We start from the raw sequence: 25,121 nt of genomic DNA on the forward strand, positions 1-25,121 counted from the left end.
GTACCTATTAATATTGTTAAAAGTGGCTAATCTTTCAACTATGGGTTTAAGTATCCAAAAGCACTTTCATATTATGTCCTTTAGTCCCACAATTCTGTAAGGTAGGTGTTGCTCATAGGCCTGCTTTTAATGGAAGGGCATAGAAGAGAGATTAAGTAATTGACCTAGTATCGCACAATTGGTGATACTAGAGCTGAGACTTGAAGCCAGCGCCTCTGACTTCACACCTGGCTACGCTACGCATCTCGTACAGAGTATTTGTCTAGTCAACAGGCCAAACACATGATCTTTTTTTGCTTCGGTTAGGGTGGGTGTCTTTTTGTTTGTTTGTTTTTGGTATAAAATGTCATGCTTTAATATTTGAATGGCGTTCTTTTACTTTTCAGTTTCTCATTTATGCCATAAGCACTTCCCAAGTAAATATTTTTTAAGGAGATTTCTTGAGCCAGATATACAACATGTCTTTACTCCTCTGAGATTAAAACTCATCCCTTCTCTATTAAAAAAAAGAAAGAAGGAAGGCTGGTATTTGGCCCCCATTCCCTCTTACTAAGAATCTATGTGACCCTTAAATTACCAGACCCCTAGACCCCCAAACAGATCTGTCACTTTTACAGGAACTGTCAATACACCCCCAAACTTTTCAAACTGACCACTTCGAAGAAAACAAGCAGGCTTTAACTTGAGCTTGCTCACCAAAACCACTCAAGTCCTGCCAGCTACATGGCCCCAGTCTCCAAAACAAATCCCCTTCCTCTCCTGGTCTGAGGCTCCCTTCAGCCTCCCCGGGTCCTAGGCTTTGAATTCCTGTGACTCTTAACCTTGGCTTTGTGCCTGTTGAGCTGTTAATCAGGGTGTCCAGCCCATAATCAGCAGCTGGTGAGCAGCTGCTCCCTTCTTTCCTAAAACAGATCCTAGCCAGAATCTTCCCTGAAGGCTCTTCCTGCCAGCTTCCTCTCTTCAAGGAAGCAGAAATTTTCCTCCTTTGTCTTCTCCCTCTCTGGCCATTCCAAATGAAGACAAATGGCAACGGCACCTTTATTTCTCTTGTTTTCCTTGTTGGGGCCTTATTCTAGAATTCTTCCCCAAATCTCCATTCTCCTCTGCCCTTTCCCTTCTGTAACCTGGTCTGCAGGGCACAGCTGGTGGTACCTTCTGGCTGAAGCTAGAGGGAAAAGTTCAAGGCCAGCATATCTGAAATTCTGCAGACAAGTCTGCTGCCACGGCCACCTCTTGGACTCTGTTCAGCCTGCTGAGAGCTGTGCCATGGCAGACCCTGGGCTGGACACCCTTGTTTTCATGGCCCGGTCTCTTCTCCCTTTTGATCCTTGGCTTTTGCCTAACTAGGACCCACGGCCCCATCTCTTAAGCCATCTGAGGTTAGTGCTTTAGCAATTCCTGCTGCTCTCAGCTCTCCTCGTCCTCCTCATGTGCCACTTCTTCACCCAGTGAGCCTGCCAGTGAGGGCCCACGGAGGGAGGGCAGGTGGCGATGTACCAGACTGTCTTCACAGAGATAACAAACCCAGCAAGTTAAGACTGTAAGGTGTCCTGAGGTGACAATTGGGGTCTAGCCTCAGCATTACCGCTCACTAACTGTGTGACCTTTGCAAGTCACCTAACATCTCTGGTTCTCTGTTTCTTCATCCATCAAATAAAAGAAATAGACTAAATAATATCTAAGGTCTTTTCCAACTCATTCTATAGTCCATTAATTTACCAGTTGTTACATTATGTAGTAGAACCACACAGCTGAAAGTTGGTCTGCTGTCTGGGTTATTCCGTCATGACAGCCTTGGCTATGAAATAACCGTTGGCCTTCATCTCCTCACTTTGGAGTCTAAAGAAAAGTCTTCCTTCATGTCTTGGTTTTAATGTTCCTCCAATGACATATTGATTCTGGATTGATGACACCAATTATAAAACCCTATGCGGCTATTTATGTTTCTGCCTCCTAGAGCCCACCCACCCCAAATAGTTTCTAGAGAAGGAGGGGTGTATTTTTGGTTTGGCCAGATGCATCTGAACTACTGGTGGAAAAAGCCCCTGCTATGTCCACTTCAGGCTAAAAGAGCTCAGAGAGACCCCTGTCAATATTGCACAGTTCTTTTGAACATTAACTGATGTTCCTTTGGAAAAAAATTACATGGTCAAAAGCACTTCAGAAACACTGAATATTAGCTGCTTCTTAAAGATTTATCTTGCATGTTAGTACATGAAAGGCTCCAAAAAATCCTGCCCCTAAAACTTTTCTTATTTATTTATTTATTTATTTATTTGGAGACTGAGTCTCCCTCTGTCACCTGGCTAGAGTCTAAGTGCAGTGGCATGATCTCGGCTCGCTGCAACCTCTGCCTCCAGAGTTCAAGCGATTCTCCTGCCTCAGCCTCCCGAGTAGCTGGAATTACAGCACATACCACTATACCTGGCTTTTTTTTTTTTTTTTTTTTTTTTTGTATTTTTAATAGAGACAGCGTTTCGCCCTGTTGGCCAGGCTGGTCTCAAACTCCTGACCTTAAGTGATCCACCCACCTTGGCCTCCCAAAATGCTTATCCTAGAATTTCCCGAAATTATATCGCTCCAAACACTTTCTTAACAAAATATTCAATACTTAACATCTAGTAGAACATGTACCCTGGAACACAGTTTGGGAGACATTACCACAAAACATTGCTGACCTGTTTCTGTCTGGGGTCTTTGGAGCAGAAAAAGATAACAAGTTTCCAGAATATTTGTCGAGCATCTACTTTGTGCAGAGCATGTGGGAATAATTCAAAATTGGCAGATCAGTCTGCCCATCAAGATTTCAAATCTAATGCTACAGAGGGTTGCCACATATGAATAAGCAGACCAGTCAACAAACAAGACAAACGAAGTACCAAGTGCAGCTTGGAAGGGCTGTAGCCAGGCTGCTGGGCACTTGTCTGACTCCCCGAACTGAATTCCATGCTCTCAGCTGTCAGTCTCAGGTTCCTTTGCTTCACGCCACCAGGGCAGTTACCACCCCCAGTTACACGATCTCATTGCAGGACATTCACGATTTATATCTTATAGCTGGTGAGGCACATCCAGTAATTTTATCCTGTGCTGAACATCCTAGAGTTTTTGCCTTTCATGTACAGCTGTTAGTTTTTACTCAGAATTGGGATCTGTTCTTTGCCTGGAAAAGTTGATGAACTTTTCAAAAAGCAAGAAAGATGTTGAAACGGCCAATGTCACGTGATGTGGTGTAATCCCAGCCCATTAAATGTTGTAACTGCAGTCTAGTGTACCTGATGTTTCCTGGACAAAGGCCCTGGGTTCTCAGAGTGGCTGCCCTTTTAGAACCTGTCTATGACTCACCACTATTTTTCCAAGATTCCCCACCTACCAGGCCATGTCCCTGTATCCCTACCTTCTCAGACAGCTCTGATCCAGACCCCTTTTTCTTCTGCTTCCCACCCTTCACTGCCAACTTTCCTTGGATGTTCTATTGATATGTCCTTTCTGAATATTTTCTTTGCCCCTTTTCCTCTGCCTCTCCTTTCTGGCTTCTTTAAAAGAAATGAAGAATCATTCTTTCAGAGAGTCTAATCCTTGGAAAGTCCATCTCTGCTAAATAGTGAAGGGAAGCTGGCACTGTAATAAAAAGGCCAACATGTTTCCACAACTGCTACATCCTGAAGAAGGAGCTGCTTACTATTTTTTAATTATCAATATTAGTTGACATTTATTGAGCATATACTGCTACTCTCCAATCACCGGAGTCCTTTGTATTTACTGTCCCTTTTATTAGTTACCACGCTTCTTATGATACAGGGCATTTTATTATCCCCATTTTACGAGTGAGGAAACAGGGTCTCAGGGTAGGTAAGAAACTTGCTCAAGGTCACAGAAATAGTGAAAGGCAGAGCCAAGAAATGAACCTACATTCCTTTGGCTCCAGATCCTGTGTTTTTCTGCTTCCCAGCACAAGTGACAGAGTGAAAGGTGCTTGATAACATCTTCTTTTGAGCTATGCATAAAACATCGCAGCCAACTCCACGTTGGTGCTTCCCTTCCCAGAAGACTGTCCAAACGCCTTGCTTGCCCAGGGCATCTGGGGACTGCAGTACGGGAAGTAAGGCATGATCATTTACCCTACAGCTCACAGCCGCAGAGCTGCCTGCTTGATCTTCATCGTGCAGTATAAGCGCAGCAAGAACGTTATTAGCACAGAGGACTCATTAACGATCTGAGGGTTCAGAGACGGCTTCCTGAAGGAGATGACATCTGGGCTACTTAGAAGCTAATTGGATATAGGAATGGAAGGTGAAGGAGTTAAGGACTGGGAACAGGAGGGGCTTTGGGTACTCCAGTTAAAAGTTGCCAGTTCATTCCTGGATACAAAAGATAAGAGCTAAACATTTAGAGCTAGCCGGGCGCCGTGGCTCACGCCTTTAATCCCAACACTTTGGGAGGCCGAGGCGGGTGGATCACGAGGTCAAGAGATCGAGACCATCCTGGTCAACATGGTGAAACCCCATCTCTACTAAAAATACAAAAAATTAGCTGGGCATGGTGGTGCGTGCCTGTAATCCCAGCTACTCAGGAGGCTGAGGCAGGAGAATTGCTTCAACCCAGGAGGCAGAGGTTATAGTGAGCCGAGATGGCGCCATTGCACTCCAGCCTGGGTAACAAAAGCGAAACTCCGTCTCAAAAAAAAAAAAAAAACCCACACATTTGGAACTAATAGCAGAGAGAGGATGGGTAAAGCACAGGAAACATGTATGGAGAGAATGTAGCATAGGAAGAGATTCAAGAAGGGCCAAGACAGAGCCAGGCATGCCTGAAGTCCCAACTACTAGAGAGGCTGACGTGGAAGGACCATGTGAACCCAAGAGTTCAAGGCTTCAGTGAGCTATGTACATGCCACTGCACTCCAGCCTGGTTGACAGTAAGACCCTAACTCAAATAAAATAAGAATGAAATAAAATAGGCCCAGACAGAGCTACAAGAAACACAGCATTCAAAAGCAAATGTATGCCAGCAGAGTACATGGAATCTGGGCCCTGGGGCTGGTGAGGGTTGGATTCCCACCTTCACCACTTTAATTAGCTTTATGATCTTAGCTACATGACTGCTTCAATTTCATTTTTAAAATGCAGATGATAAGGACATATACCTCATCAGGTTGTTGTAGGATTAAATGAATTAATGTATGTTAAATAGACTCTGTAAAAGCATTTGGTGTCACTATTATTTTACTGATGTCAGAAAAGGGCAAACCCAGCTTATGATAGAGTCAGCACTGCCCAGTTGAGATCTCCTCAGTGAGGAGAGGTAAAGGAGTCCCCCCACAGGAGGCAGATCACAGCTGAGGAGGGACAGGTCATGCTGGGCAGTGCAGATGCCACCACCTCCTGGGAGGGTAAGGACTGTGTGCGTCTTGCTCACCATGTGCACCAGTGCGCATTGGAGTGTGAGCTCTAGAGGGTAGACACTCAGGAATGAGCAAGTATATATTTGATGAAGTTCCCCAACTTAGCTGGAGCGAAGGGGCTGCAGGGAGTAGGCACTCCAGCAGTGGCAGCAGCTTGGGGTGAGGTTTACTGAGGTAAACCCTGACTTTCTGGCCTCTGCCTGAGGTACATAGCTGTCTGGGTAAGTGAGCTTCAGTGATGGAATCTTACACAGGCCTTCCCTACACACTCTAATCTAATTCAGCAGGACCGTGTCCTATTCTGCATGTCATAGGAAACTTAAAATTTTAGAATCATGTTAGAATAGGAACATTTGTAAGCAACTGGTGAGCACCAATGCCACATTCTCTGTGACTTCTCAGAATGCTAAATTCTGTTTCTAAAGGGAATGCAACTTGGCTACATCATTCTGATTTTGGAGCTAAGCTCCGCACAGTGCTGAAGCATTTCTTTGCCCAGTAAATCAGGGTGGCTCTCTGGGGAGCAAAGTTTTAAAAATGTAAAGGCCTGTGCTTTTAAATTACCATGCTCTACTACCTTCTATTTTCTCTTTTATGAAGATTAGACTCAATGGTAAATTACCAAACAGTCGAATTTACTGTTTAGTGGTGGATTTTAATCTCATCATATTAAAATGGGATGAAATAACCAGGACCCTGTTCTAGGAGTATCAATTACTCAACAGTAAATTAGCAAACAGTCTCATTTACTGTTGAGTGTAATCTTCATAAAAGAGAAAATGGAAGGTAGTGGAGCATGGTGATTTAAAAGCACAGGATTTTGATTTGGCTCAGTCCTACTTTCCAGGTATATAAGCTTTGGGCAAGCTAGTTTACCCACTCTAAATCTCACCTTCCTCATCTGTAAAATGGGAACAGTCTTAGTACTGGCCTTGTAGAGATAAAAGGATAGGATAAGCAGTGGCCCTCTCATACCAAATACATAGAGACTATTGTTATTGTAATTATGATTATTAAAATTATGCAAAAAGGAAAATAAATTGATTTATAAATGATCCTACAATAGGAACAGGATAGTTCAGAGCTAACAGCTCACTTATATCAAGACATTTTATGTAAACTGTTAGTGATGGATGTTAATCCCATCACGTTAAAATGCAATGAAATAACCAGGACCCTATTCTAGTGGTATCAATTAATACTATTTATTAAAAAGGGGAGAATATGCATGAGATGAGGCTTACTTGGAAACAGCATTTAATAATTGGCTTCACAAGAAATTAGCCATTCAATTCAATTCAGTACGGTGAGAGAGAAGAGAATAACACGTTCTGCATGGCTGTTGGCAATTCTCCAAATTCCATTTAACTAGAAATGGCATTTGCAACTCTCAGTGAAAATATTTTCCCTGGTTGATTTTAAAACAGTAAATAACTCTACTGAATTGGGAACCCAATTTCTGAGTACAGTATTTAGGGGATTTAAAGTTGAAGAATTTAAGAATAATCAACTATCTCTTACAAACTGTGGGCAAGATGTTCTGCAAACAACAGAAAGATGCCCAAAATAACGTTCTCTACCCTCAAGGAGGTGACAATTTAGAGAAAATGGGCATATACACAACTGGTTTAATTGCAAGACAGAGTATGCTTCTTGCTTTTCTTATACGTGCTTTAATTGTTCCCACCCTCATGCCTAGCATAGTTCCAGGCAAATTCACAGGCATGCAGTAACTGTTTGTGGAAAAAATAGGCATTACTATAGAGATATAAATAAAGTGCTTTGGGAGGTCAACTGGGACCAAGAAGTGGTAGAAAAACCGGACTTCTAAAGATGACAGCATATAAATGGTAAAGTTGGTCTTGTATTTATCCAATTACTGTATCAACAATACTGCTACTTAATTACTTGCTTATGTTATTTTCCCCCATGAGATGCCAAGCTACTGAAGGGCAGATACCATGTCTGTCTTGTTTACTCGTGCCCACCATGGTGTGTACTATATAGTGGATACTCACTAAGTATTTATTAGAAGAGGGAGGATCACCGCAAGTCAAGATATATTTTTCAAGGTTCTTTTTTCAGTTATAAGTTGACAGCAACTCAACTCAAAGCTGCTCAAACGAAACAGGAAATTGGTGTATGTATATGGAGTCAACAGAGGGCGTCAGGTATGGCTGCATCTAGGAATCCGACCAATGTTTTTAAAATCTATCTTCATCTTTCCTTGGTGTTGGCTTCCTTCTCAGGCAGGCCTTCCTGATATTGTAGCAAAGACAGCTGTCAACAACTCCAGGCTCTTATCTTTACAGTTTATTATTCCAACAGAAAGGTTGTCTCTTAAGAAAGGCTCTAGTTGGCTGGTTTAGGTCATATGCCAATCTGAACAAATCTGACATCAGGCTTGCAGAAAGGAGTATGGTCAGCCCCATGTAACCTGTATAGATTAAGATGTTAGACAGCCAAAACAAACCCCCTACACAAGGAATCAGATGGAAAAATGGCATAGAGCCTAGGAATAGGCAAAGAATAGAAAATGATGCACATAGAATGACTGGATTGTTATCTGGATAAGTGGCGGGTAACAGTAAAAAATTAATACTGGAGATGGAAATTTAGAGCAAATGGTGCCATCCTTGAAAGCCAAAAAGAGATTTAGAATTTGTTCTGAAGACAATTGTGATGTAGCTTAGGGGAAAGGGAGAGTATAATCTGAGCTGTGTTTGAGGCTCTGAAAAAGCTACATTTGGACACTTGCCTTTTCCCCTCTGCGTCTCTCCCAAGCAAAGAGTCATCAGTGGAACCACGCCAAGCAGAACAGGGAGTTCAAGAGACTCTTCTGCACCCACTTCATGTCAATGAGGATGCCTGGGTGTGGGAAACATGCTGGCATTGCATCCTCAGGACTGAGATCCTGGCATGAATAAACCATGGCCTGTGCCTTTAAGGAGCTTACCATTGGAAGAAATTGGTCTAGGACAACGTTTTACACACACACACATACACACATACACACACACACACACACGTAGCAAAGCAGTGTTATGCACCTGTAGTACCAGCTACTCGGGAGGCTGGAGGCTGAGGCAGGAGTTTGAGGCCATCCTGGGCAAAATAGCAAGACTCTTTTTCTAAAATGAAATAAAAGCTTTAAAAAACTATACATATGCCCGGCGCGGTGGCTCAAGCCTGTAATCCCAGCACTTTGGGAGGCCGAGGCGGGTGGATCACGAGGTCGAGAGATCGAGACCATCCTGGTCAACATGGTGAAACCCCGTCTCTACTAAAAATGCAAAAAATTAGCTGGGCATGGTGGCGCGTGCCTGTAATCCCAGCTACTCAGGAGGCTGAGGCAGGAGAATTGCCTGAACCCAGGAGGCGGAGGTTGCGGTGAGCCGAGATCACGCCATTGCACTCCAGCCTGGGTAACAAGAGCGAAAACTCCGTCTCAAAAAAAAAAAAAAAACAACTATACATATATATATATATATATATATATATATATATATATATACACACACACACACACATATACATATATATGTATATGCACATATATGAATGATTGGGCTATTATAATAGAAACATGCCCTTTTATTCCTAGCAAGAAGCCAGGGAAGCCTTGAGAGAAGAGGCAACATTTGAGTTACCCTCTGAGGAGAGGATTGTGCTTGGGGCACAGTTTTCTCAGGGCAGTCACAAATTCTTCCTGGTCCAGCCTGTTAGTTAGGAAGTGGGATTTAGAGATTCCACTCTTCAGGATTTCTGTGCTCTGTTACCTGGAATTCAGTGTCTCTACAACAGTACTAGCATCAGCTGAGCAGTCACAGTAGTGAACATTTATCAAGCTCCTAACTGCACACTAAGTAAGCATCATGCTGAGATCTTTATATATCCTCTCTATCTTCGTCCTCACAACAATTTTAGGAGATAAACAGCATGCCCATTTTACTGGAAAGGGAATCAAGGCTCAGAGCAGTTAGACGGCTTGCCTCAGGCTTATGCACAGGAAACAGTAGGGCTGGGAGTGCACGCAGGTCCACCCAACTCCAGTGCTGGTCTCCACCACTCCGCTGTGCTGCCTCCCTCCCGCTTCCCCTTGTTCCAAATGGGCTACAGTCTCAGCCTCAGGTACAGTTAACCGGTGAGGCTGGAAAGGTGATTTCCAATTGTGCACTGGTACTACAGAAATGATGCTTGAACTCTGACTCAAGGCCCTGGGGTGCAGAAAAATGTCACTGAGCCCCTGGGTGAGTTCTCAAACTCCAGTGCATATAAGAATCGCTGGGGAGTTTATCTAAAAATGCAAGTTATTGATCTCTGGCCTTAAGAGAGTGATTTCCCAGTCTGAGTGAGGACTTGGAATCTACATTTGAACAAACACTCAACCACCACCTCCCAGTGCTTTTGATGTCAGTGCTCCACATTTGAGGGGCACTGCCTGTGCAGGGATGTGTGTGTGTCTGTGTGTGTGCGTGTCTGTGCATTTGTGCCTGTGTACACACATATACGCATGTCACGTGTGCATGTATATGCTCACATGCTAGTTCAAGATGTTTTAGTAAACCTCCGTGGAGAACAGGTATGGATGTGCACTATACATAAACTACTTGAAAGTAGCTTTGTCTAGACTTTCATTGTATTTTGGAGACTTTACCATTTGAGTTCAACCTTTGCAGTTAGAGTGACCAGATACCCATTACAAAGGATCATCTCTATGAAAACTTCCACTTGGCATATTCGAGAAACTTTTTGGTAGAAAGTCATTTGTCTCCTTTTTCTGGAACTGGGAATAGCACTGGGAAGTGTTCAGGCCTTTTCCCAAATATAATCCCTGAGAGTTTGGAAGCTGAGCATCCTCCCTGCCCACGGCCTCCTGGGACTCTGGATGGCCTGCCTGTCTGCCAGAGACACTGAGCAACTCCATGCTGGAAATGTGGGAAAAATGGTCCCTGTCCTGGAGGTCTTAGGGTCTGCTGGGGGAGACAGAACAGACCCATGTGAAAGAGTCAGGCACACAAATATAACAAAAATAAACCAGAGGCAAACCCATGCAGTGGTGAGAATCCAAGTGGAACTTTGGACTCAAGGTCCTACATTAAGTCGAAGAGAAATAGGAAGAAATGAAATGGAAGGTGCTGGGTGAACCATCAGAAAAGCCTCCCTAGAGGAGGTGAGCGTCATTCATTCATTCATGTGTTCACTCCTTCACTGGCTCTTGTTTAAACTTACTGGGGGCAGATCCTGACAGGTCACTGACACCGCTACTTACTGTGAGCATAGCAGATCCCGCATCTACCTTCCTGAGGATCACAGCACTGAGTGTGCACTAGGGTCAGGGTGATGTGGGGAGACCACAGAGCACACTGTGTGTGGACACACTCCAGGTGGGAAGTCAAGGAAGTTCTGCTCAAGAAAATGATGCTTTCATCAGACTCCTGGAGGCAGCCTCACCCTTTACCCCTAAAGGAAAGGGGGCCAAGGTGCAGGTAGAAGGGGGACCCCCAGCATGTTGACCTTCTGCCTTCTCATCCCATCCTGGCTTGTGTGTGAGCATGTGGATACCTCAGGCCTCAAGTTCAAACCCTGTCCACACACCACACCCACCCCCCCATTGCCCTCTGGCCTGGCTTTAGGCCTAGGGGTTACAATTTACCCTCTGGAGGACCGATCCAGATAAACAGCCCTTGCAGACCAGCAGTGGGCTTGGTGCTATCTGGACAAGGAATTTGGAAGGCCTAGGTTTACAAGGGGTAAATGATCTAGAAGTGAGTACACAGCCTGTGGACAGGCATATCCCCTCCATCCCACAGACTTTTTACTTGATGGAGAGGGCACAGCTGGACGAGGGCCAGTGTGGAGCCTTCTGAAGCCTGGGGCCCAGGGTAGGATCCTGATGGCATGGTCTCAGGCAGTGCTGCCTAAAGGATGCGTAGGGTTAGATGAATAAAGTGCCAGGCCGGGTGTGTTGGCTCGTCTGTAATCCCAGTGCTATGGAAGCAGAAGTGGGAGGATCAGGAGTTCAAGATCAGCCTGGGAAACATAGCGATACCCCATCTCTACAAAAAAATAATAAAAATTTGAATCTGAGGCGATGGGGAAGGCTTCCTGGAGAAGGAACAACCTGTTCAAGATTCCTGAGATGTAAAAAAGCCTAGTTTACCTCCCTAAAAGAAGGGGACAGGTAAGGTGAGGTTGGAGAGTGGACAGAGACCTGGGGGGCCAAAGTAAAGCTTCAGCTTTACAGAGGACACAAGAGACTTGGCGGACCAAGGAAAGGTCATTCTGAATGATGCAAGAACATTCCTTCCAAACTGAGTGTGTGTGACACCAATAAGGTATTTGATGTGAAAAGAGGGAGCAAACTGTTCTGTTTGGCTAGACCTAAGAGTACCGAGAAAAGAAAAAGGAAGGAAAAAAGATATTTGGGGAGGGGCAATTGTAGAAGAGTTGTGGGCATGGTCCAGGGCGTTAGGATGTCAGGTTAAGCCCAGACCTCCTGGGAGAGGTGCTTAAAGAATTGGGCTGGGGGTCAGATTCTCTCCTTATTCTGTGCTTAATATTGAAATAAGCAAAACAGTCGCTACCGTTAACACCTTTCTGCTCTAGTAGCACGCCCTGTGCCTAAACCATAGTACTTTATGTCTGTGTGATTTTCTTGTTTTTCTGTGTGATTGCAGTGTCCTGAAATTCCTTCTGGATTGGCAACACATCCCATTTTCCACTTAGTAAATGTGACCACCTTTTTTATGCTTTGGTCCAACATTTTGACTTTTGTCGCTGAATCTTCATTTCCTTTTTGTGTCATTTATTATTTCGTAATTAGCAGTGACCTTCTCACCACTTAGTGCTTAGAAAATTATGAATACATCAGACCATAATAAGAATTGGCCCTGAGGTTTATAAGCAGATGTTGATGTGTGTGTGTGTGTGTGTGTGTGTGTGTGTGTGTGTGTGTGTATGTGTGTGTGTGTTTATGATAACAGTGCTTACGTAATCTCAACAACAGGGGCCCTGGGGACTCACAGTCAGCAGTGGAACAGTTGGTTTAAATTAGGTTTCCATGTGAAATATCGTATCGCTATTTTTTTCCTAACATTGTGGGAAAGTATATGGAAAATGACTGATAGGAAATAAACCTGGATGAGTGATCAGGACTGTGACACAAACCAAGTGGTGTCTCCACCTGCCCTGTGAAGCAGACCTCTCCAGGGAGAGTTGAGTTAACCCTTTCCAGCCACTGGACTAGAAAGTTAATGCATGGTATCAGAACAGCCTGAAAGAATGACTTTCCAGAGAGCCTGATTTGCCACCAATTTCAACCAGAAAGAAGCTAAAGCCATGGAAAGAATATAGCCAGAGGCCTCAACAACTAATGAGTTAGGTGACTTTGAGAAACTGTTTTTTAACTTTTCAGGATCTCATTTCTATTTGTGAGAAGCATTTGAATTTCCAACTCAAAGACTCAGTAGGGTTATGAGGCTAAGAGTTTGCTGCTGGTTTCCCCTTGTAGGATAGGGCTCATCTAAGTCAGACTAAAGGAAGAGTTAGAAGGATGCACCAATGACTCAGTCTCTATTAGCCAAATAATTTCTTGTTCTAGTGAGCCAGGGTTTCACAAAGGTGACTTTTAACCAAGGAACCAGGTGAGAGGACAAATCGGTTGCTCATAGCTACAGGAGAGGGGTCAGCACTAGGAATCCCAGACAGTTCCTGGGATGCTGCAGACCAGGGTTTGTCCCAAGGGTCTGATTCCAGATCCGTTCTCCTGATGCCACCCGAGGGCCCAGTGAAGTCCAGAACAGATGGAGAGCAAAGGTACATGCTGGGAGCCCACTAGGCTCAGGACTGGGCTGGGGGCGGCAGGTAGCCCGCATGTTTTACTTCAGTCTGTTTCAGAAGGGAAGAGGAAGATTATTAATTACTCCAGTGCCTCTGGCTCATACCAGAGAATGGACCTGTTTTATCACTAATACTCCCTGTTGTTCTGATTTTCCTATTTGTTTCTGTGTAGGGATAGGAAAGAGGTATGAGCAAACATTCCTTTCATTTTGTTTTTTCATCTCTTTATCATATTTTGGACTCTTCTCAGTGTCTCAGTATTTCCTTCTTTTATTCCTGCTCTGCCTTCACATACGCAGCTCCAAGCTGAGTGCTTAGGAGGACCTACCTAGAGCCAAGTCTGAAGAAACTGTCACCTTTCAGCCTGGCACCATGACTTACGCCTGTAATCCCAGCACTTTGGGAGGCTGAAGCAGGTGGATCACTTGAGGTCAGGAGTTCAAGACCAGCCTAACCAATATGGTGAAACCTTGTCTCTACTAAAAAATATAAAAATTACTGAAGTGTGGTGGCAGGCAACTGTAATCCTAGTTACTTGGGAGGCTGAGGCAGGAGAATTGCTTGTTCCCGGGAGGTGGAGACTGCAGTGAGACACAATCATGCCACTGCACTCCAGCTGGGAGACAGAGCAAGACTCAGTCTCAAAAAAAGAAAAAAAAAGAAACTGTCTCCTTTCATGAGATGAAAGAGCACTGGACTGGGAGTCCTAGTTTTGACTTCAACAAGAACTGTGACCTTAAAAAGTCAATGATAAGTCAAATTCTTATCATTTTATCCACTCACAGGCCGTATGCCATTGACCTTGAACTCTTTATTTCCTGCAGTTGTCGTAGGTCACCATGAACTCTCTGTTCGGGCCTCTGTTTTAGGCCAGAGAAACGTGTTGCTGCCCAGGCTTCAGCAGTGATGCTGTACCAAGCATAGCTTGTAGGGCCATGTGAGGTCAACACCAAGACTTTGGTCTGTTGACAACCAAGCTTATCAACCCAGATACTAGTCAGGATGGAGAAAGTAACTTGGGTGGATACCCGTATCCAAGCACCAAAGTAAAGGTGGCAGCAAAATAACCTTAGACCAGAAGCAGATGATTTCGAGGTGGCATATTATAAGGGGAGGGTGTAGGTGTGAATTATTTTTAAATATTATCCTCCAGTGTGTAGCAGGAGAAAAAAATCACATTAGAATAACTTTAAGCCCAGAACTAGAGAACAGTCGAGTTTATGTAAACACCTCAGGCATTTTGTGAGTGGTTGATAGTGCAGCCTCTGGAGCAGACAGGCTTTGCCACCTATTGGCTGAAGACCTTACACATGTCCCTGAGGACAATAACGTTCCCTGACTCTTAGAACTATTGTGAGAAATAAAGGAGCTAATATAAATGCTTAGAATATAGGTATAGAGCACGTAATAAGTGCTCTGTAAATATTCATTCATATTATTTTGTCATTTGAGGAGCACAATAGGTAAAGCATTTGTAAAAGTGTGTGTTCTTATTTTTCATTTGATATTATGTATTTTAATAGTAAATGTCTTTGATGGGTTAAGTGCATTTCGTTTTAATGTTCATCAGTGAGCTATCTTTCAATCAAAATTATTTTTAGACCTTATTTTCGTATAGTCTCAAGAAATTTTTTTGATCAAAAGGATTTTATGAATTGCCCTTTTCAGCCTTCTTGTTTTAAAGAAGATGAAGTGTTACAAAAGATTAAGAGATTAAGGACCTATAGATCTTTCATTTCCTAATAACAAATTGATATTTTTAGAAAAACAAAGAATGCTTTTGAAAAAAAAAAAATGCCAAGCTTCTAGGACATAATTCCCGTGAATGTCTCTGTGTGTTTTCCAGGTGAGCTCCTGGGTGACGTGGCTGATCCTCACGGCGGGCTCCATGGAGGAGAAGCGGGAAGTCTTTTCGTATTTGGTGCATGTGGCCAAATGCTGCTGGAACATGGGCAACTACAACGCTGTCATGGAGTTCTTGGCTGGCCTCAGGTATAATCAGTGGGGAATGCTGTTATCTTGGCATGGTTTCCTCTCACCACCTGAATGGCACTGAGTTAATTGTCCAGGGAGTCAGCTTTACCCAAGCTAGATAATTGGAAATGATTATCCTGGGAAATGTCTGATCTTTCAGCACCAAAGGCCCTGTCACTCAAAGATGCTGCGGAATTCAGCCCCTGTGGGCCAGCCACAATCCTCCTTCACTGGGTCTGCTGTGATCCTGTGCTCTTGGCCAAACCAAGTGAAATTCCTTGGTTGCATAACCCCATCAATCCCACCACTGACTATTCCCCTTCCTGTCCTGTAAACCTCACTGTTACCTGTCTCTTTTCAGGTCTGCCTTATGAAGTGTGCCAGGGCTGTATGCTCAACTGCCCTTAGTGATAACAGTGGCTAACATTGACAATAGGCCTCCAATAATGTTAGCTGTCATGATTATCCAACACTGCATGTCAAGCATGGGCTGTGTACATTCCCTACATTGTATCTTTAACTTCTCAAAACAGGTTTATCAGGTAGATACTGTTATTATTCCCACATTATACAAAAGAGGAAGCTACGATGAAGAGAAATTAAGTTATTCACCCAAGGTCACCTGGCATGGCTGGGAATGCAGGCAACCTTGATTTTGGAGCCCATGATCTCAACCATTATGATATCCTACTCTTATGGCTTCTCCATCAAGCTAATAACAAAATCACCATGTGTTCACCAAGTCGCCTACTTTATCCCCTTTCGACCTCAGTTACCTGGTGTAACTGTTCTCACTCCTGTGGGAGGCAGCATGGTATGTGAGGAAGAAGAGAATGAGTTCTTAAGTTAGAATATCAAGAAATCAAATCCTGGTTCCCTCAAGGAATAGCTGTGTGATCCAGGCAAGCTACTTGACTTCATGGAGTCTCAGTTTCTTCATCTGCAAAATGAGGGTAACACTAAAAAGTACCTACATCTTTAGTTGGAATTCAGTGAAATAATATAAAGTACTTGACACGCATGCCTAGCGGATAGTAAAGCCCCAGAAAGAGAAGCTATTGTTATTGTTATGGATTCACGAGATTCACCATCCCCATGAGGGTTCTCACTACAAATGAATTTTACTTCATAACATTAACTGAGGCTTTTCTTTGATTATCCAGGTCCCTATGTAGGAATTCTGGGTTAGGGGAGGAGATGAAAACTCTCAGAGTTCTAGTTTTTTTTCTGTCCTTTTCAACTTTCTTAACTAAGAGAAAACCCAAATGATCATGTCCTTGACATTTAAAATAGTCACACAAATACATCAGACATGACTCAAAAGAAGGAGAAAGTGAAAACAACAACAACAACAAAGCCTTAGAGAACAGAGGCTGTTATCCAAATGATTTTTATTCTCTTTGTGATCAATTTTCTATAAAGAAAATGTGTACGCTGGGCACAGTGGCTCACACCTGTAATCCCAGCACTTTGGGAGGCTGAGGCAGGTGGATCACCTGAGGTCAGGAGTTCAAGACCAGCCTGGCCAACATGGCGTCTCTACTAAAAATGCAAAAATTAGCTCGGTTTGGTGGCAGGCACCTGTAATCTCTGGAGGATGAGGCAGAGAAATCACTTGGACCCAGGATGTGGAGGTTGCAGTGAGCCAAGATCGCGCCATTGCACTCCAGCCTGGGCGACAGGAGCAAAAACACCATCTCAGGAAAAAAAAAGGAAAGAAAGAAAAAGAAAATGTGTATTACATTTCTTTTAAGAAAAGAATTATCATATTTTGATAAGGCCATTTTATTTTAATGATGCTTATCATTCTGTGTCTGACTGGCAAGCTGGTGATGGCTGTTGGCCGGGGACCTCACTTCCTGACCCCATGACATGACTGTCATCACAGCACGGTGGCTGGCTCCTTCCGAAGTGAATGATCCAAGAGAGGGAGGCAGAGGCTGCAATGCCTTTTATGGGCTAGCCTCGGGAATCACACACAGTCACTCCTGCCATATTGTACTGATCACATAGCACCAGCATGGATTCCTTGTGGGTAGAGAATGTACAAATCCACAAAACCAGGAGGTGTGGACCATGGGAGGCCGTCTTGGAGGCTGGCTGCCACATACCATGTTGTAGATTCTCTTATTACAAGAATGGCCTCAGAATGACCTGTGGAGCCCTAGACTTAATGGGACTTTAAGATTCAACTTAGTTTAAATCCAAAATCCAAGAAGACCACAGACCTTGGTGATCTCCCTAAATGAGGAATAATCTCAAACCAGGACAGACCTCAACACTGATCCCAGTGCATTTTGTCTCACACCCTAGACCCACTGCTGCCTAATTTCATGCTCCTATATTTGGCTTAAAGCTAAATTGATCTTTACAGTTAGATAGGCAAAAGTACCAGGTATAATAGGTCTTTTGTTCACAGCTATTCTGTACACAGGAGGTAAGTGGCCAGATATTCTTATGATGCAATAATTATGGAGACAGAGCTTATGTGTGCACTTTTAGACTTGAAAGCAAGTAACTATTATCAACATAATAGGGATTATTTTTTAAGCAATTAAATGGGAAGAGAAAGCATACTTGTTATTAAGTGACTTTGGTTTTTAATAGATATTGTACGTTTTGCTTCCTCTAACTAAATTCGTAGCTCTTTCAAGCCTCTAGTAAGACGCGCAAAGATTTAACATCAATATTTACTCAGTCATGATGCCAATTTAAAATAACCCAAATGAACAACAATAGGAAAAGAATTAAAGGGAATAATGTAATACATCCAGGTAATGGAATATTATTTAGCCATCAAAAATGATGTTTGTAAAAAACAATTTTTTTTTTTTGAGACAGAGTTCACTCCCTCACCAGGTGCCAGGCTGGAGTGCAGTGGTGCAACCTCGGCTCACTGCAGCCTCTGCCTCCTGGGTTCAAGCAATTCTTCTGCCTCAGCCTCCCAAGGAGCTGGGACTACAGACGTGCGCCACAACGCCCAGCTAATTTTTTTGTATTTCTGGTAGAGACGGGGTTTCACCATTTTGGCCAGGATGGTCTCAATCTCCTGACCTCATGATCCACCCACCTCGGCCTCCCAAAGTGCTGGGATTACAGGCATGAGCCACAGCACCCGGCCAAAACATTTTTTTTTAAACAGAGTCTTACTCTGTCACCCAGGCTGGAATGTAGTAGTATGATCTCAGCTCACTGCAACCTCCACCTCCCAGGTTTGAGGGATTCTTCTGCCTCAGCCTCCCGAGTAGCTGGGATTACAGGAACCTGCCAAGATGCCCTGATACATTTTTTGTATTTTTAGTAGAGACAGGGTTTCAACATGTTGGCCAGGCTGATCTTGAACTCCTGACCTCAAGCAATCCACCGCCTCAGACTCCCAAAGTGCTAGGATTACAGACATGAGATAAAAAACAAATTTTTATGAGATAAGGTCTTGCTCTATTGCCCAGGCTGGAGTGCAGGGGCAGGATCATAGCTCACCGTAACCTCTTACCCTGAGCTCAAGCAATCCTCCCACTTCAGCTTCCAAGCAGCTAGGACTACAGGAGTGCACCAGCACAATGGCTATTTTTTTTTCTTTTTTTTTGAGACGGAGTTTCGCTCTTGTTACCCAGGCTGGAGTGCAATGGCGCGATCTCGGCTCACCGCAACCTCCGCCTCCTGGGTTCAGGCAATTCTCCTGTCTCAGCCTCCTGAGTAGCTGGGATTACAGGCATGCACCACCATGCCCAACTAACTTTTTGTATTTTTAGTAGAGATGGGGTTTCACCTTGTTAACCAGGATGGTCTTGATCTCTTGACCTCGTGATCCATCCACCTCGGCCTCCCAAAGTGCTGGGATTACAGGCTTGAGCCACCGCGCCCAGCCTATTTACATAAAGTTTAAAAATGCACAAACAATTCTGTAACTTGCTTAGTGATATATGCATATATTGGAAAAGTATGAAGAATTTTAAGGAAAAGAGAACCCCAAAGTCCCAGCGGGGGTCCAGTCTGGTGAGGGAGGAATAGAGCGTGTGCTCTTGGAGGAATACACTAGGGCCTCAACTACATTGTTGATTTTTGATTTTTTAAACTGAGAGGTTGGCACATGGGCGTTGTCATGTTGTACTTCTTTATGTCTTTTGGATGCCTTATATATTACACAATGATTTTGGAATCCAGTTTAATCTAAATCAAAAAAAAATTTGGAGACACAGTCTCACTATGTTGCCCAGGCTGGAGTGCAGTGATGTGATCTCGGCTCACTGCAACCTCCACCTCCCGGGTTCAAGCGATTCTCCTGCCTCAGCCTCCCGAGTAGCTGGGACTACAGGTCCACACCACCACACCCAGCTAATTCTTTGTATTTTGGTAGAAACAGGGTTTCACCATGTTGCCCAGGCTGGTCTTGAACTCCTGACCACAGGCAATCCGCCTGCCTCAGCCTCCCAAAGTGCTCGGATTACAGGCTTGAGCCACTACACCCAACCCTAAATCAAAATTTTAACCTCTCATTCAATATATATTTTCTTCCCTTTCCCCATGTTTCACAGCCCAACCAATCTCAAAGACTTGGAGTAATAGGGAAGATAGGGTTTATCTTTTTTCTCCCTCTTCTCTTCGACCGGGTCTCTGCAGAAAAAAGGTGGACAGGAGAGGAGAGGGGAAAGGATGGGGGTAAAGGGAGCACAGAGTCTTCCCTAATGGGGCAGTTGAAATCTGGCCTTGGTGCCCTCACAGAGCCCAATGCAGGGCGCTTTTAGGTTTTCTTACTAGTTACCCTACTCATTTCCCTCCACCTCCCCACTGCACCATTACCTAGTGAAATGCAGTGTACCCTCTGGTCAGCCTCTTAGTCCTCACTCCCGGGGGTTCCTGTCCTCACAGGCCCTTTCTGCTAGGGTCACCTCATTGGGCAGGTGGGCCCTTCAAGACAGCTCAAGCCCCACCTCTTTCTACAGCGTCCCCTCCTGACTCACAGGAAAGACTCAGCACTTTGCCCTCCGAACTCTGCAAGGACAGGACATATCCACTGGAATCTTCTCTCTCCCTTTGCCATCAGGCAGCTCCATCTAGCCTCAAATCTTTAGGCAAGAGTCAGGTACCAGTCCATGTGGTCCACAAACTGCCCAGGACACAGTTCAATGTCCCCATGGAATTCACTTAACGCCCCCTGCACGTGGGGTGACTTCCTCCTCTCACAGAGAGGTGAGCCCTCCCACAATTCCCCCTAGAGAAATACTCCCAACCTATCTGCTCAGATCCACTTCCTCTGCATGGGCGGAAGGAGAGTGGGCAGAGCAGTTCGGGCACCATCTTGTGACAGCCCCTCTTTAGAAGGTGTGGAGCAATGTCACCTGTGGTTCTCACCAAGAGTTTCAGAATAAGGAAAGTCCCACTTAACGTCCTGTTATGCAAAGAATACTTTACAAGGTCCTCCAAGATGGGCTGGTGGCTTCATGTCAAAGCTTGATTCAGTAAAAATCAATTATACAGAAGAGGTGAAAACAATGGCCTTATGTTTATCACTAAGGGACTGGCTTAATCCAAGAGTAACATTTAAAAGATCGCCGGGCGCAGTGGCTCAAGCCTGTAATCCCAGCACTTTGGGAAGCCGAGGCGGGTGGATCACAAGGTCAAGAGATCGAGACCAACCTTGGTCAACAAGGTGAAACCCCGTCTCTACTAAAAATACAAAAAATTAGCTGGGCATGGTGGTGCGTGCCTGTAATCCCAGCTACTCAGGAGGCTGAGGCAGGAGAATTGCCTGAACCCAGGAGGCGGAGGTTGCGGTGAGCCGAGATCGCGCCATTGCACTCCAGCCTGGGTAACAAGAGCGAAACTCCGTCTCAAAAAAAAAAAAAAAAAAAAAAAAAAGATCAAGAGGACCAGATGGGCCAGGTTCCCCAGGCAGTCCTCCTCCATCAATATTTGTACAAACCATATTACCCTCTGCTTTCTCCTTATGGCCATAGCTCCCAGAAAAACTCAAACCTACATTCAGTGCCCAGCTTCCATAACTAACATGTCCCATATACCTATTTTTGTTTGTATCTGTCCTATTTAATTCTTAGTTTCAATTTACGAAAGTATTATTCATATTATCTGGGGAAGTAGATGGGGATAGGAAACCTACGTAAATATTAACAAGTAAAGAAGACTTGGGGCCGGGTGCGGTGGTTCACGCCTTTAATCCCAGCACTTTGGGAGGCTAAGCAGGTAGATCACCTGAAGTCAGGATTTGGAGACCAGCCTGGCCAACATGGTGAAACCCCATCTCTAGTAAAACTACAAAAATTAGCCTGTCACGGTGGCACACACCTGTAGTCCCAGCTACTGGGGAGACTGAGGCAGGAGAATTGCTTGAACCTTGGAGGCAGAGATTGCAATGAGCTGAGATCGCACCACTGCACTCCAGCCTGAGTGACAGAGTGAGACTCCACCTTTAAAAAAAAAAAAAATTAACAAAAAGAATGAATTTGTATGGAATTTAGGCTCCTTGCTGTAAACTATATTATTTCTCCTTCAGACTAAAAAAATGTCATTTACTTGCAATAGGTCAAGAAAAGTTTTAAAAATGTGGCAGTTTATGGACCAGTCTGATATTGAGACCATGAGGAGCCTGAAGGATGCTATGGCCCAGCATGAGTCCTCTTGTGAGTACAGAAAGGTGGTGACGCGTGCCCTGCACGTCCCTGGCTGTAAGGTGGTTCCGTTCTGTGGGGTGTTTCTGAAGGAGCTCTGTGAAGTGCTCGACGGCGCCTCCGGCCTCATGAAGCTTTGCCCGCGGTACAATTCCCGAGAAGAAACTTTAGAGGTAAGGCCTTTTGGAATCATCGTGGCCTGAGGAGCCCCTGTTGCCGCCTGTCTCATCCGGCCCTGCCTGTGCTCACTAGAGAAATGATCACTGATTGAGCACAGGGTTAACAGTTGTTATTACTGTTTCTGGGTAGCACATAGATCCTTGGATATTCTGAAGAAAAGAATGCCAGCTAGCACTGTGTGGGGCATAGTATTGCGAAGTCAGTTTTTTTATTTGTTTGTTTTGTTTGTTTTGAGACAGAGTTTGCTCTTGTTGCCCAGGCTGGAGTGCAATGGCACCATCTCCGCTCACTGCAACCTCTGCCTCGCGAGTTCAAGCGATTCTCCTGCCTCAGCCTCCTGGGTAACTGGGATTATAGGCATGCACCACCACACCTGGCTAATTTTGTATTTTTAGTAGAGACAGGATTTCACTATGTTGGTCAGGCTGGTCTTGAACTCCTGACCTCCGGTGATCCGCCTGCCTCGGCCTCCCAAAGAGCTGGGATTACAGATATGAGCCACCACGCCCGGCCTGTGAAGTTAATTTTAATGTATTAGGCTTAATGTGTAAGTACAAGTTGAAAAGGTTGTTGTTTTACGATTTTTTTTCAAAGATTGACAGGTTTTTCTTATTGGGTGGGAATATCTGGATGCAGGGAATAAAGAACATCCATGAGCGTATTAAGTTTTCCACATCAGTGGGAGAAAAAAGAGGGGGATTCAACACTGCCTTCTTTCCATCCCTTGTGGAAAAATGCTGGGGAGCCTGGAGCCTCATCTAGAGACAAGCTCCAGGCTCCTGATCCCCGGGGCCTAGTTCCTCCCAGGCCGGTTGCCTCCTGTTCCTGATTCCCAGAGCAGAAGGGATGGTGTGAGCTTCGACCCAGGGCATCAGGCATTGGAGAGAAGGGGATTGACAAACTGGAGGGAAATGAGAAGGAAACTTTTCTCTAAGGTGTTTTAAAATGAAAGAAGTGACTAAATGGAAAAAGCTTTATGGAGATTTTGGGAAGTTCTTTACCCAGGACCAAACCTAAATCTAGAATCATTCCTGCCATGATGCTGGAACCCACTATTGACCTTTCACACACACACACACACACACAAAGACACACACACACACAAAGACACACAGAGAGAGAGAGAGAGAGAGAGAGAGAGAGTCATGCACACACCTTCTCCATGGGAGTGGGAAGACTCTCCTCAACCTTCAGCGTCTTCTTTGTCACCTGGGAGCAAAGGCATCACCTGATATCAGTGAGACTTAGGAGCCCCTGACAGGTACAGGCAACACCACCGACATCTCTCTGGATTATGAGCTGGGATAAAAGGGCAAGAAATGGAAAAAGAAGCTTAAAGGAAGCCTCCCGGGCCACACCCCTCGCTCCACGTCTCTTATCCCAGACATAGCTCTCATCTCTGATGGGAGAAGCTTCCTGATCAACTGTACAAACAATAAGAGCTTAAAAGCCAGGAAGAAGCCACTGTGTTGTTATAGGACATGAGCAATAAAGTAAAACATCACCTCTTCTCAGTGTTTTGCCTAGGCCCAGTCATTTTATCTGGTTCTATAGAATAGCATACTTTACTCATGGTTTTTCTCAATTCTCACTACAAGGATAAAATAACCATGCCCTTCCTCTGCAAAGTGGCTAATCTTCTCCTTAGGGAGCCCTGAAATAATATTGTTTTTGGTGTTTTAAATGTGAAGTGGAGTGTCGATTCCTAGAGGGATTAAAGTTGTCTCAGTGGAAACAAGGGTGAGTTTTGATATTTCATGTGGTGAAATGAAAAAATGTTTTTCCTGGAGGCTCTTGTTTTCTTTCCCATAAAATAGGCACAAATGCCATTATTTATTACTTTATGATTTCATTTCCCTAGCCAAGTAGGTTGTCCAGGCATATTAAGTTGCAATAGCAAATTCTCAATATATTTTCCTGTAGTTTGTAGCAGATTACAGTGGACAAGATAATTTCTTACAACGAGTGGGACAAAATGGCTTAAAGAATTCCGAGAAGGAGTCCACTGTCAACAGCATCTTTCAGGTCATTCGGAGCTGCAGCCGAAGTCTGGAGACAGAGGAGGAGGACAGCCCCAGTGAGGGGAACAGCTCCAGGAAAAGTTCCTTGAAGGACAAAACCCAATGGCAGTAAGTTTTACGCTTTAAAAAGTGGGGAATGCCCACGTCTTCTTTTTTCCTGCTGATGAGTTGTTTCCTACTTCAGCTTAGTTTCAGATGGACACCTCATCAAAACCTCCCACTTTTATCATTAAGCCACACTTCTTTATCATCAAACCTTACCAAGTCCAAATTCGAATTTATCTTTCTTATTTTGCTGCTTTGCTCTAAAATTACTGCTCATAATTTAACTTCTTGCCACCTATTACCTCTTTAAAAAAACAACAAACCTAGAGCTATCCTGTCATTTCTAAGAAGTCAACACATTAAATTTCAGGAGGAGAGCTGTGATCTTTTATTTCCTAGTTTTCTAACAGTGGGTTTTAGTAATTCTTAGGTGGGGTACTAGGATGGGTATTAAGATATTTTTAAATCAAATCTACTAATTTAGTTAGGTCTAGGTGATACCTAGATATCAGTATTTTTAGCTTTCCCAACCTCTGGGTGATTCTGAGTTGAAAGTTAAGGGTATCACTTTGAGAAACACTGCTCTGTGAGGTGTGTTAAAATTAACCCTCCACACACAAGGCATCCACAGATTTTTAATTGTTTATTCCTTCCAGTTGCTCAGAGATTACTTCAAAGATTTTTCACTTAGCAGGTTGCTGACATTAGTGGCAAACTATATATAGAGAGAAGACCATCTACAAATAAGCACATCTGCAGAGGAAGCGTCTCAGAGCCATTTAAGTTCTTAATCTCTCTCTCTCTCTTTCTCAGTATCTAGGTATATACTATTTCTTCCACCAAAAGATTTTGTAGATGCTTATAAGAATAAATATGAATAATTGAGGATATTAAAGAAAAAAATAAGGATAGGAGAAAACAACATACAAAAATGTGTACTGTATAGTCTACACAATGACTAAATTTTGTTCTGAGATTCTTAATAGTCAAAGGAAAGAGGAAATCACAATTCATTGTAAGTTTCACAATATT

At 44.0% G+C, this 25,121-nt stretch overlaps 1 protein-coding gene across 4 annotated transcripts in view; it reads left to right on the forward strand.

The window, feature by feature from the left end:
- PLCE1 (phospholipase C epsilon 1) overlaps window positions 1-25,121 on the forward strand; it is a 299,887-nt gene that overhangs the window by 186,445 nt on the left and 88,321 nt on the right. For all 4 annotated transcript variants that reach the window (XM_074382600.1, XM_074382601.1, XM_074382602.1 and 1 more), the window contains exons 4-6: window positions 15,090-15,235; window positions 21,758-22,016; window positions 23,947-24,152. In XM_074382600.1, coding sequence (XP_074238701.1) covers window positions 15,090-15,235; window positions 21,758-22,016; window positions 23,947-24,152 — 611 coding nt within the window. The remainder of the gene's footprint in view (window positions 1-15,089; window positions 15,236-21,757; window positions 22,017-23,946; window positions 24,153-25,121) is intronic.

This window comes from Saimiri boliviensis, chromosome 12, assembly GCF_048565385.1.
Source record: "Saimiri boliviensis isolate mSaiBol1 chromosome 12, mSaiBol1.pri, whole genome shotgun sequence".
NCBI lineage: Eukaryota > Metazoa > Chordata > Mammalia > Primates > Cebidae > Saimiri > Saimiri boliviensis.